The sequence below is a fragment of the Dicentrarchus labrax genome, unplaced genomic scaffold (genome assembly GCF_905237075.1).
Source record: "Dicentrarchus labrax unplaced genomic scaffold, dlabrax2021, whole genome shotgun sequence".
Taxonomy (NCBI): Eukaryota; Metazoa; Chordata; class Actinopteri; family Moronidae; genus Dicentrarchus; species Dicentrarchus labrax.
The window spans coordinates 14,582,854-14,595,157 of NW_026136724.1; the positions used below are offsets into that span (position 1 = coordinate 14,582,854).

The 12,304-nt window shown below is 39.9% G+C and overlaps 1 protein-coding gene across 10 annotated transcripts in view; it reads left to right on the forward strand.

Annotated features, from left to right (window-relative positions):
- The window catches only part of pcloa (piccolo presynaptic cytomatrix protein a), a 56,896-nt gene that overhangs the window by 27,965 nt on the left and 16,627 nt on the right, over positions 1-12,304 (forward strand). For all 10 annotated transcript variants that reach the window (XR_007882538.1, XR_007882539.1, XR_007882540.1 and 7 more), the window contains 6 exons: positions 73-1,616; positions 3,663-5,733; positions 7,572-7,619; positions 8,273-8,355; positions 8,621-8,696; positions 9,677-9,802. Coding sequence is in view for 7 of the 10 variants with exons in the window: in XM_051392121.1 (XP_051248081.1) it covers positions 73-1,616; positions 3,663-5,733; positions 7,572-7,619; positions 8,273-8,355; positions 8,621-8,696; positions 9,677-9,802 (3,948 nt within the window). In the remaining 3 variants the exon portion in view is untranslated. The remainder of the gene's footprint in view (positions 1-72; positions 1,617-3,662; positions 5,734-7,571; positions 7,620-8,272; positions 8,356-8,620; positions 8,697-9,676; positions 9,803-12,304) is intronic.

A 12,304-nucleotide genomic window follows, 5' to 3' on the forward strand; every position in this document is an offset into this window, starting at 1 on the left:
AGGCATGGCTTGCTTCGATATTGAATAATTCTGCATTATTTGGACTCAACTGATATTTTTGAATTTTGACAGGTGAAGCTGTTGACTACTCCAAGAAAGGGACTTACGCAGGAATGACAATTCCACCCTATTCCCAAGCCAGAGTCACAAGTGCTGTTGGTACACTCTTTGGTACAAGCAGTGTCTTGAGGTCATCAAATGGGGTGGTCTATTCCTCTGTTGCAGCACCAATACCGTCTACATATGCCATTACCACCCAACCTGGGTCCATCTTTAGTACAACATACAACACCCTGTCAGGTATGCATACCAGCGACACCATGCCTTCCCTCTCTAACCTCCAGAACTTGCCTCTTACACGATCCCACAGTTTCCTGTCCACCATCTCTACTGCTGCAACAGAAGACCAAGGTGATGCCCCACTCAATCTGGAGATCTCTAGAGGGGGTACCACTGCTGCCCATTCTCTCACCACGGCAACAACCTCTTTATCCCTTGACACCTACACTGATGCATCCCTGGAGGCCATAGCTGCTTCACTTGAGGCTCTGTCTTCACCCATGGTTCCTGGGGATGGCCAGTATCAGGCAGAGCGTGAGAGACTAGAGATGGAGAAACTCAAGCAACAGCGCCTGGCTGAGGAATTAGAGTGGGAGCGCCAGGAGATTCAGCGGTTCCGTGAGCAAGAACAGTTCCTGGTACAAAAGGAACTGGAAGAGCTCCAGGCCATGAAGCAGCACATCCTGACCCAACAAGAAGAGGAAAGACAGGCTCACCTTATGATGCAGAAAGAAACCTATGCCCAACAACAGCAGCAGCTTGAGCAGATTCAGAGACTCCAGGAGCAACTGCGCCTTCAGCTGGAAGAGCAAAAGCTTCGTCAGATGTACCCAGGTGGGGAGATACCAGGACATGGCTTGCAGGAAGCAATTGTCTTAGGACCTGATGGCACAGTCCTGGCCCGAAAGATCACTGATAGTGGGTGTCAGACAGATGAAGAGGATGAGGCAGTCAGCAAAGCTTACACAGCAGGGAGAAAAAAGCGAAGTGCTAAAAAGAGTGTTGACAGTTGTGTGCAGACTGATGATGAGGATCAAGAGGAATGGGAGGCTCAGACCAGAAGCCGTCAAAGTAGGCCACGTACTGCCAGGGGTGATAGGGGTGGGCAGTCAGAGATGTCTCTTCAAGCCCACACTGAGATTTCTATACAAACAGATACAGAGGGGAACATAAGAATGGACACCAGGATGGAGCTGTCTGACTCTGAAAGGACCTCACCAAAGAAACGACCTAGCCCCTTAGAAATAGGCCAGTCTCCTAACCTCAAAGTTGATTCTTCTACACTTCAAGCCCCTCCTAAATCTCCCAAAGTGCTCTATTCCCCCATTTCCCCCTGTATATCCCCTAGCAAATCCCTTGAATTTGTGTCGTATGAGAAATCACTGGGTGATACAAGCCCACAAAAGCTAAGAGGAAGTGAAGATATTTCAAAAGGCTCCCCAGCAAGTCCCAGGGGACCAAAAGCCATGCAAAGATCAATGTCTGACCCTAAGCCCATGAGTCCAACAGGAGAAGAAAGGGCAACATCTGGCACCCAGTATGGTGATAGTTATACTGTAAGTATCACTTTAATTTCCATTTTATATAAGAAAGAACATAGGTGCTGGCAAACAAAAACACAAGAGAGGGTTTATTTTAACTGTAAGATGATGATGAATTGTGTTTAAACTGCTAATTTTATCTATAATGTGCAAAACTAATTTAGATGTATCTGGAGAGGTATTTCCAACTTGAGCCTATTTCTTCATAAAATACCATGGCAATAGCTCCAATGAATTTATCTTAGCTTTGGTGTATTAGGGCATTTAGGTTTTACATGGTTCTTATTCATCTTGTCATATGAACTTGTGGCTACAGAATTTGACCGGTGCCATCATGGAACAAGAGAAACTTATACAAAATATAAATTCCTGCCTCCATCTTATTCCAGTGTAGTAGTCTATAGTTTCATAGGGAACCAAAGATATTTTAACACTTCTCTCTAACATTGTCTTTTGCGCTGTTGCTTCAGCAAAGCATCTCTAACTCACATTACAAGCAACTGTGATCAGTTAACTAGTGGACAATCTGCCTTCACTCTGCCCCTCCTGTACAGAGGAGAGCAGAGAGACACAGAGACAGTCTCTGGCACAAATACAGGGTTTATTTTACCAGCCTGAACCAGGTAAAGCAAGAGTGAACAGCAGTTAACACTTCAGCTGTTGTGATCATTCGTTACCACATTGTTTTCGATCATTTTGATGGGCTCCGTCATTAACAACGAGCCATTTTTCACATGTGGCTACTGTTATTAAAACTGAATCACGGATGAAAAAAGTCCCGAACCCGAGTGATGTTTTTTGGTGTGAGAGAGACACAGACCAGAGTAGGTGTGTGCGTGGCTTGTGTAGAAAAAAGTAACTTTACTGAAGAAAAAAGTAAGGTGATTAAAGTAGTCAGAGAGTTAAGTACTGAAATAAGTTATATGTAATATAAGTAATGTAAAATAATAAGTATGTCTGTTTAAAATATTTTCACTAGCTTAATATGGGCGATACAGAAGAATTTAAAAAAGAAAAAATTTTGATTAAAGAGAATGATGACTCCAAGACCTTATATTATTATATAAATATAATAATACTATATAAAATAGTAATATCTTCTGAGCCTTCATTTCATCTGTAGTTATACAGATGTACTCCAGTCACAAAATTTAAATGTTATACATTGTGCTGTTTCTATCCTGTACACTCAAGGGAAGTGCCAAACCTTGTATTTTGACTATAGAGACATTACCAAAGTTCCCCAATGCAGACTTGAATGTTCCTACAAAGGCATACTATACACAAAAGCTTGAATACTGCTCTATTTAATTTAAAGAATTAGAGTATGTATTTCTACCACAATACTGTATTATGCGTTGCATATTCAGTAATATTCAGAGCTCTAATTTCTATTTGGTTTGTGGAGAGACATATGAAAATATATACAGGAAAATAAAAGAAACAACTGAATAAGTTACACATATCCACTTAGGCATCCTGTGTTGCTCCTGGCCCTCATGGGGTACGGAAGTCAGTTTTCTGCCTGGGCATTTCACTCTTGAGAATCTCATACATACATAAAAAGGGTGGGAAATAAGCTGAGCTTGCATGAAAATCTGTCTCTCTGTCAGAGATCCATAGAGGCTCAATGTGAATAAATTACCTCTTTTCAAACTACACGTAGGAGTGTACAATTTAGTGAGCAGTGGGTAATATTTATGGGTAAGAATGCATATCTTACTGAGACGCATAAAAGGTAATCAATAAAACTGTGTTTTCCAATAACCTTTGATACACTCAAATTCCCCAATGTACATTTCCTAATTTATATTCATTACTTTATATGAACACTATAGACAGACAGGAATTGATGCCTTTTTCCTATTTTTTTTAATTTGACAACATAATTGAAATCATGCAAAATTAAGCAATGAGTAATAAATGAGTAATAATGTTCAGAGATAGTCATTTGTCAAATTCTAAGGACGACATAACCATCTGAATATTTTGTGTGGATTAAGAAAACTCTTTCTCAAATTTGTATCGTCCTAATCAAATTTTTGTTTCTTTTTCATACAGGCGAAAGGCTCAGGTGGAACACCAACAGGAACTCAAAAGAAGGTGAAGAGGACTCTCCCTAATCCACCATCAGAGGAGGAGTCAACAACCACTGGCCAAACAGCATACACCACTGGTTCTGCCCGTAGAAGAATGTGCCGCAATTCCAACATGGCACGTGCCAAGATCCTCCAAGACATTGATCGCGAGCTAGACCTGGTGGAGCGTGAGTCTTCCAAGCTCCGCAAAAGACAAGCAGAGCTCGATGAGGAGGAGAAAGAGATTGATGCCAAGCTTAGGTACTTGGAGATGGGAATTAATCGTAGAAAAGATGTGCTACTGAAGGAGAGAGAGAAAAGGGAAAGGGCCTACTTACAGAGTGTTGCCGAGGACAGAGACTACATGTCAGACAGTGAGGTTAGTAACATCCGAGAGACTAGAGGTGGGCGTGGAGGTGGTGAAGATGAGGAGATTGAAGATCATGGTCTTGAGCGTCCAAGGACAGCTCCTCAGTCAGAATTGGATGACTTTGTCCCACCTCAAACCAAGCATGAGTATGGAAAATACTCCCAGTACCAATACCCTCAAAGCCAATACCAACAGTCTCTTTACCAGACTCCCCAGTCCTATCAATCTCATTCTCTCTACTCCTCTGTGCCCTCGCTCACTAGCTCCCAGCAGCAGAGTTACCATCAAATGCTCTTGTTGCAGCAAAAAGCTGCCAGACAAGCAGCTCTCCTGTCAGAGCTGGACGCAACTAAATATGATGTCATTAGCCGCCAGCCTGATCCTACATCATCAGCTTACCTGGGAGTCAAGTATGACAAATATGGCAACCACCTTGACCTCAGAGCCTTGGAGGTGGGAAGTATGGCACGTAGCCCCATGTCAGCTGTATCGGATCCTTATTACACAGATGTAGATCACCATACACCTCGGAGTTACATGTTGCTGGAAGATGCTGCAGAACTGGCTAAGAGCTCCACAGGTCTGTCTTCATCTTATAGTCTGGCTGAGAGGGAGTTGGCTAAGGCAGAGAAGCTGCTGCGCAGAAGTGCTGCAGATCTAGGGTCTACTGACTATCTGGGTTCCACTTCTAGGCTCCATACATTTGGAAAGACACCTGATGAAGAGGATACAATGGAGGAACCCTATGAACTGAAACTCTTGAAGCAGCAGCTCAAGCAAGAGTTTAGGAGAAGTACGGGTGGGACAGAAAGCTTAGAACAACTGACAGGTCTCTCCCAGCACTACTATACCCCAAGTTCTGGCATCTCTAGTTACTCCCAAAGGCACTATCCAAAGACAGATAAATACAGCATCAGTCGTCTTACTCTAGAGAAGCAGGCAGCTAAACAACTCCCAGCATCCATGTTGTACCAAAAACATAAGGCTCCATTGTTAGATCCTAAGATATCCTCCAAGTATACCTCTATTACAGACAACAGAGGTTTGGAGACAGACTATACTAGCTATCTTGGGTCTACCAGCGCATCCCCAAGATCCAGCCGGCTTTCACAGGATGAGATTACCTTCGGCCTTCGTAAGAATATTGCAGAGCAGCAAAAATACCTGGGGTCCACCTTGGGTGCCAACTTGGCTGGGTCATTAAACTTGGGCCAGAGCTTAGGTTTGGACTCTGCCTATCCTAGTGGTAGTCGCTCAAGACCCTCATCCAGGCCCACATCTTGCTATGGCCTGGACTTGTCTATCAAAAGAGACCCTTCCAGCTCTTCACTGAGGCTTAAAGGAGACGGTGAAGCATCTGGAGATGCACCAAACTATCAAACCCCCTCTGGTCGCACCAAACCCACCAGCCTTCCCATTGTGCAAAGTGGACGTGGCAGAATACCCATAGTGGCCCAGAACTCAGAGGAAGAGAGTCCATTGAGCCCTGTTGGACAGCCTATGGGCATGGCCCGTGCATCAGCAGGTCCTTTACCGCCCATCTCAGCTGATTCAAGGGACCAGTTTGGTTCCTGCCTGTCCTTGCAGGACTCCCAGCAGCAGCAACATATCCGGGAGGAGCCAACCAGGGGTAGGGGTTATGTGCTGCTGGATGACCTTCAGGGCACCATGTCAGATAGTGAAGGTAAAAAAAAGACTTGTTACATGGTCACTCTTTTACTACTTAATGTTTCATCCTTGACAGTGTCTGATTATGGTTTGTCTTGCTTGCATTTAGTACTATTGTGTATAATATGTAGTGTTTATGTATTTATTGAAAGTCTGCATGTGTCTTTTTTTCATGTTTCCATGTTTAACCTTAACTGTGGTGAATGTAATTTCTTTTTGTTTTCTGGTTTTTGTCAATCAGTTGATATTTGGGGTGCATGCATGCCTTTGTACATTTTGCTCAGTATCTTAGAGGGTGTGCTTCAATGTATCTTTATGCATGCACTGTGTTTGTGTCTGCATTCCCGATATTGTGTAACATTTTCCCATATTAGTTCACTGCATGACACTTAACAGTCCAACTTTATGTTACAGCTACATTGTGTAGGAGGTTTCCCTTCTCACATAGCAATTCCTCACTTAAGCAGTCTACATTTTATTTAGAGCATGCTGTCATTTGTAGCAGTTTATACTCTTATAGTCTTTCAAATCTTGCTTGTTAATGATACAAGGCGTGAGACACAACAGCAGAATAACCGTTAATTAGGTCAGATGTAGAACATTTTTTCCCCACAAATGATACACTAAAAAAGTGCCTCCCCCACTTGATAAATTTACAAAATTGGTACAGAATTCTGTCAGTTGAACCAGTTCTTATGTAGTTACCCCTCAATATTACAGTATATTGTATTAACATAGTCAATAGTACATTGATTATATTTTTGGATTTTCAATAGTTGATGTATAATCTAGGTAGTTAATAATGTTGGTGTATTTCATGATCATATTTAAGTATATAAATATATTTGTGGATTATATTATTATACCAAAATATATCAAACGGTTTCCAAATTATGACATTCCTAGAAAAAATAGTTTAAAGCAGGATACTGTTGTCAAAGTAGGGGGACCTTCGTTGTATTTTTTTGAGATGCATGATATTTGGTTGCAACACTTAAATGTGTGTAATAAATATAACACTTTAACTTGCATGTCCTGTCTTTAATACTTGCCTGTATGTATTGTGATACATCGTGGACTTTATGTTGCATGAAATACATTTATGCCTATTACCCTTCCTATACAATTTTTTATACTGCATTTCCTAAAAGTATTACTACCTCACTAAATGAATACACTGTTATTATTGGCCCGTTTTTCTGTATTTTTGATTTATAAAACAAATCTGATGAAAAACTAATGCATTATGCAAGAATATTACTGACAATCTAATTATTTAGATTAACTGCTGAGTAAATGCTAACAATTTTGTTTCTCTATACTTTCTATTACCGAAAGCATCATTCATTTTGGGCTGTTCTGAGCTGATGTCACTAAGAGGACCCAGTTTTTGTAAAATGTGCTGAACAGTGTCTAATTTCAACAGTAAAGATAATTAACCTTTTAAGCGAGAATATAAAATGAATCTCAGTTTACTGCAATCTCCTCTTTTATAACTTTTGGATATGTTTTTCTTGGTAAAAACCATAGACCATCAATTAAATTTATAAGCAATATATTGCCTTCTCAGTCAGTTAGTCACGACTAAAACCATTTTATTAATTTATGTGTTCTATGGAGTGTTTAATTAAAGCAGCAATGTCCAAGCTGAGGATAGTGTTTTTATGAAAAGGGATTGAAAATGTGACAGTGTTAGAAAGTTCAGATTCTAATAGAGGTGCCATTGTTTATCTTTCTGTTTTAAACTTTTAAGATCCCAGTTCTTAGTTTTTTGAATGCAGAAATAACAACTTGTTAATAAATTCATATGGATCCCATCATTTTGCAATGTAAACCCATTTGCCTTGATTCCAGCCCTAAGCGATTCCCTGATGGCTTTGAACAGAGACGATGCAACCAATGGTAGAGTATTAGTTCAGTTCTCTAGTCATCCATTAGCTAACATATGAACGTGCACCACAACTCAAATGCATATCACCATAGAATGAGAGCGAAATGTTGGGGAGGATTAAGATTCTCATAAAATGGCAAATAAATACGACATTCGTTTGCAATTCAATAAACAAATTTCCGTGATTGCAAAAATATAATGATAAGATCTACATACTATACTGTATGTTTTAGAAGAATGATATTCACCTTCCTATTCATTAGAGTTAGTGAATAATGCAAAATATGTACATACCCAACATTTACATTAATAGAAAATTACCATACTGTAGGTTTAGATTATGCTATACATTTTGTACTAACACTGTTTTTATTCACTCTCAAACTGCAATTTCTGTGCTTATTTTATTATACCTGTGAAAAATGTGCTTGGCATCCTTTCCCCTTTTCACATACAAGTGAAATAATTAACACTTTTTCTGGCCCTTGCTTTCCCTCTATTTTATCCTAATCACTATTTGGCATAGACTTTTCATGAATTGAGTTTGGTTTAATAACATGCAGTCACCTTTATATGAACTGAAGAAACCCATCCTATATAAAAGGATGAAAAAGTCCTGCTTCTCAGATTGATTCTAAAGTAGTGCTTGTTTTTATCCCTGAAGCCTACCACCTTAGACGAGAAGAGACAGACTGGTTTGACAAACCTAGAGATGGACGGTCAGAGAACGGACAAGAGAAGAGACAGGTGAAACGAGAAAAAACACATACACACAGACTATGCATGCAGACACTGTACTAAAGTTCTCACATGTACTGTATAACAAGTCCAAGCAGTAATGAAATGCATGCACCCACTCATCTTGATATCTATATATCTCATGTGATAACGCAAGGCATTTAAATGCCTCACATATGTCCATGTTGCAAAGAATCCATACTTAATTGTTTCCCATTTACCTTGTACATGCATTGTACATACATGACATCTCACCATTGTGTATGGGCCACAGGGAAAAGGCCCGTACTACCCCTTCCCTCACCTCAGGGTCAAACTGCAGAGGGATCCCAAAGACCGCAGTGTCTCAGGTAAAGTACCACAGTTTACTCCATTTCATTCAATAACAACAGAAGCATGCTAAGAGGAGGAATAATATGCATTCAAACAGGCATGTATTACAAGCAAATGTGCTATTGACTGTGTTTCATGCATTAGACTATCGACCCAAGTGCTTACTGACTGCATCAAATATGCACTGCTTACTGCACAGACATTGCTTTCCTTCAATTAAATTTGAATGCTTATAAAATAGATTTAAAATTATTTAAAAAGCATAGAGACAGTAAAATGTACATATTAATATGGATCATAACATCTCATTAGTTTTACAGAGCATCACTGGTATGCTTCATGCATTTTATTTACTTGATGTTCATGCCAGATCTCAAGAAACTGGCAAGTCACTTCCCCTGCCATTACGTTCCATCACACCATTCCTCCAGGCTCAAAGCAGGCAGACATTTCATTTCCTGGCTTCCCTTTTGATTTGGCTCTTCTCCACGCTCATCAGTCATTGCCATGCTCAAAATGGCGTATCGCTCACACTCAGGATTATCTTACACAATTAACAAACAGCCCACAAAGGAAGCATTTTGTTTACGAGGACCCGGTGCTGAACTGAGTCATTTTGCCTCAGTCGTTTTGTTCTTGCTTCCATAACCATGTTAAATTGTTTTTATATTGTAAAACGAGGGGAGTTCTGGTTCTGTTTAGGTGACGGCCTTTTTATGTGTGACCTGTGGAAAAACAGATAATAGATCTATGCAGTAATTTTGAGAGGGGTTGGCATGTATGCCATTGTCTATACTGTTCTATGAAAGTAGAGAGCTGCAACTACAGAAGTAGCGAAATGAGATAAATGGTAAGCTGGCAAGCAAACTGAGAAAGGTTTTAATGCCTTTGTACCTTTGGCTGTCGTATAACCAGTATATTACCTTAAAATGCCAATGAGACTACAGACTAATTAATTGTGCCACATTCATTAGTCTATGTTTTTGGTCCCAAACAGGAAATGGTCTGGGTATCCGTGTGGTCGGAGGGAAAGAGGTCCCTGGCTCTAATGGAGACATTGGAGCCTATGTTGCCAAAGTCCTACCTGGTGGAGCCGCAGAACAAACAGGAAAGATTCTTGAAGGTAAGCTCTTTTACCAAATAAGACTTCCCTAAAAGAAAAATTATGCAATTAACTTTGTTTGTAGATATGAAGAAAATAAATTACAAAGGATATTCTGACAATGTAATTTTTATGTTTTATAGGAAATATGCTTTTTCACTTAGAGTGAGATCATTGATACCACACAAGCGTCTGTAAGGGTGCCATAATTGTTGCCTTCGTTGGTTTGGTTGGTTAGGTTTATGCACGAGGAGTGACATTGGTTATGGTTATAGTAAGAATCAGGGTAAGCCAATCTAAGGCAGAGTAGGCCGGGTCATGACTTTGCCTGAAAAGAAATATTGTAGTACAGGACTGGCTGCCAGCAACCAGTTAGCTTAGCTTAGGGGGTTACTGTACTATTTCTTCTCATTTCATAAAAATGAGAATATAACTTGCTAGTGGGGTGGAGAGTTTATAAAGTAGACATTGTGTTTTTGGTAAAAAAAAAAAAAAAAAAAAAAAAAAAGCTGTACTATAGATTTGGATGATACATACATATTACACAATTACAATACTTTTTTATTTACTGTCAAACTGCATTTTTTGTGCTTTTTTTATAATACCTGTTAAAGAATTAATCAACACTTTTTCTGGCCCTTGTTTTCCTCAACTACAGTAGCTACGATTAGCTATTTCACCAAGTCACCGTTGTGCACTAACCCACAGATATATGACCTGTGATTTCATCCTTACACACCTCTCACTGACACCACCTCAGGATAAATTGCTGTGTGGTACATTAACAGGAACACATTTCATGAGATGCTATTGATTTCACATGGGGGAGTCTGGGAAGAGTTAACCCCCTCACCCTGCAAGTCCATCTGTCTACACATAGCCCCCTTTAATCTCTGTGGTGATCCACATTAAGGGTATTGGACAATTGGTAAAGCTGTGGCTTGAGCCTTTTTGAAGCTGCCACACTCGTCATCTATGGATGGTGAGATAGGGAGAGAGAAATGCTGCCCGGTTTGGACCTGTGTAGTGTGCTATCCATCTGTCTGTGCTCTGTAGATGTGTGTTTGAGCGTGGGCAATTCTTTTCATACTTTCTGTTCTTGTTTGTGTCTCCTTCCATTTCCTTTTTTTAATCCATTTTTGTATATTGCTGTCTCTTCTATGTTTTTTTACGCTTCTTTATGAGGACATTCTAAGAGGGTTCTAGTGAAAACTCCTAATGAAAAAATACAAATAAAACAAATACAATTGGGAACAATAGTGGAAGAATTGGCACTTCATATGGCTTACAGATATTTTCTTGAATTGAAAAACTGATTTTATCTACAGCACAGTGGGAGTTAGTTTCGAAATGTAACTTGATAACACAATAAATACACATTTTATTGCGAAGCAGGGGAACTATAATTGTAGATCATGTAAAAACAAAACTAGGAGTCTGCAACCACGCTAGCAACTCTGTGAGGCACAAATAAGGCATAGCTGTGCTTTGAGCCAAATGCTAACATCAGCGTGCCAAAACGCTCACATTGACAATACTAACATGCAGACGTTTAGCAGGTGTAATGTTCACCATCTAAGTTCATGCTTATCAGCGCTAAACACAACAAGTACAGCTGAGGCTGACGGGATTGTCATTGATTTGAAATCGGAATGTTGACCTGATGATGGCGCTAGATTAACTGAGGATCACCAAAGTCAATGGAATTTGTTCTGTAGGGACTTTGAATATATGTAGCAAATTTCACAGCAATCCACATCTGTTCAGCATTACCATCCCTAGAGCCACACTGCTGGCGTGTCTGAGAATAATACAAAACGAGTATTTTAAAATGAACATGAGAAATCAGCTTTCTATCACTTCATGAGGATTAGTCACTTCAGGTAAAACTTCAAACAAATCAGTACCAAGCACCATCTTCTGCATAATCACAGCAGCATGTTATATACTTAAACAAGATCCTTAATTGAAGGTTTCTCCAGCTTTAATCTGGATTTTTAATGCTTGGAAAAGTACAGGAGCAGAGGACTTATTAGATCTTAGACTTTTTCATTAGCATAACTTTTACATAGTTTTTTAGTATTTTTTTAGTAAATAGTTTTTTATTGTACCAAACTGTTTATGTCAACTGCTTCCTCTAAAGAAACTCATACCGCAAGGAAACATTGGGATCAGTCGAGTTTTATCTGTATCTCTGCTCTTATTTTCGCTATACCCTCTGCTACTCTTTACTGTAACCTTACCCTGTCCCAGCCATCGTTGTGCAGCCCTTTCTATACTTGTCTCATGCATAAGGCCTTTGTACTGAAAGAGGTCTATGGTATAGGCTGAAGCTGTTGATGATTGCTTCAGTCCAACAGTCAGAATGCATCTGCAGTGTTAGTGTTAGTGTTAGCCACGAGGACAACTCAACCATGATAACACCCATAACCCTGTCATCAACACTGAGCAGAATGGCTGCAAAGTACTTCTGCCAGTGGGAACACGGCGTCTCACCCTCAATGGTGCGAATATGGGGAAATG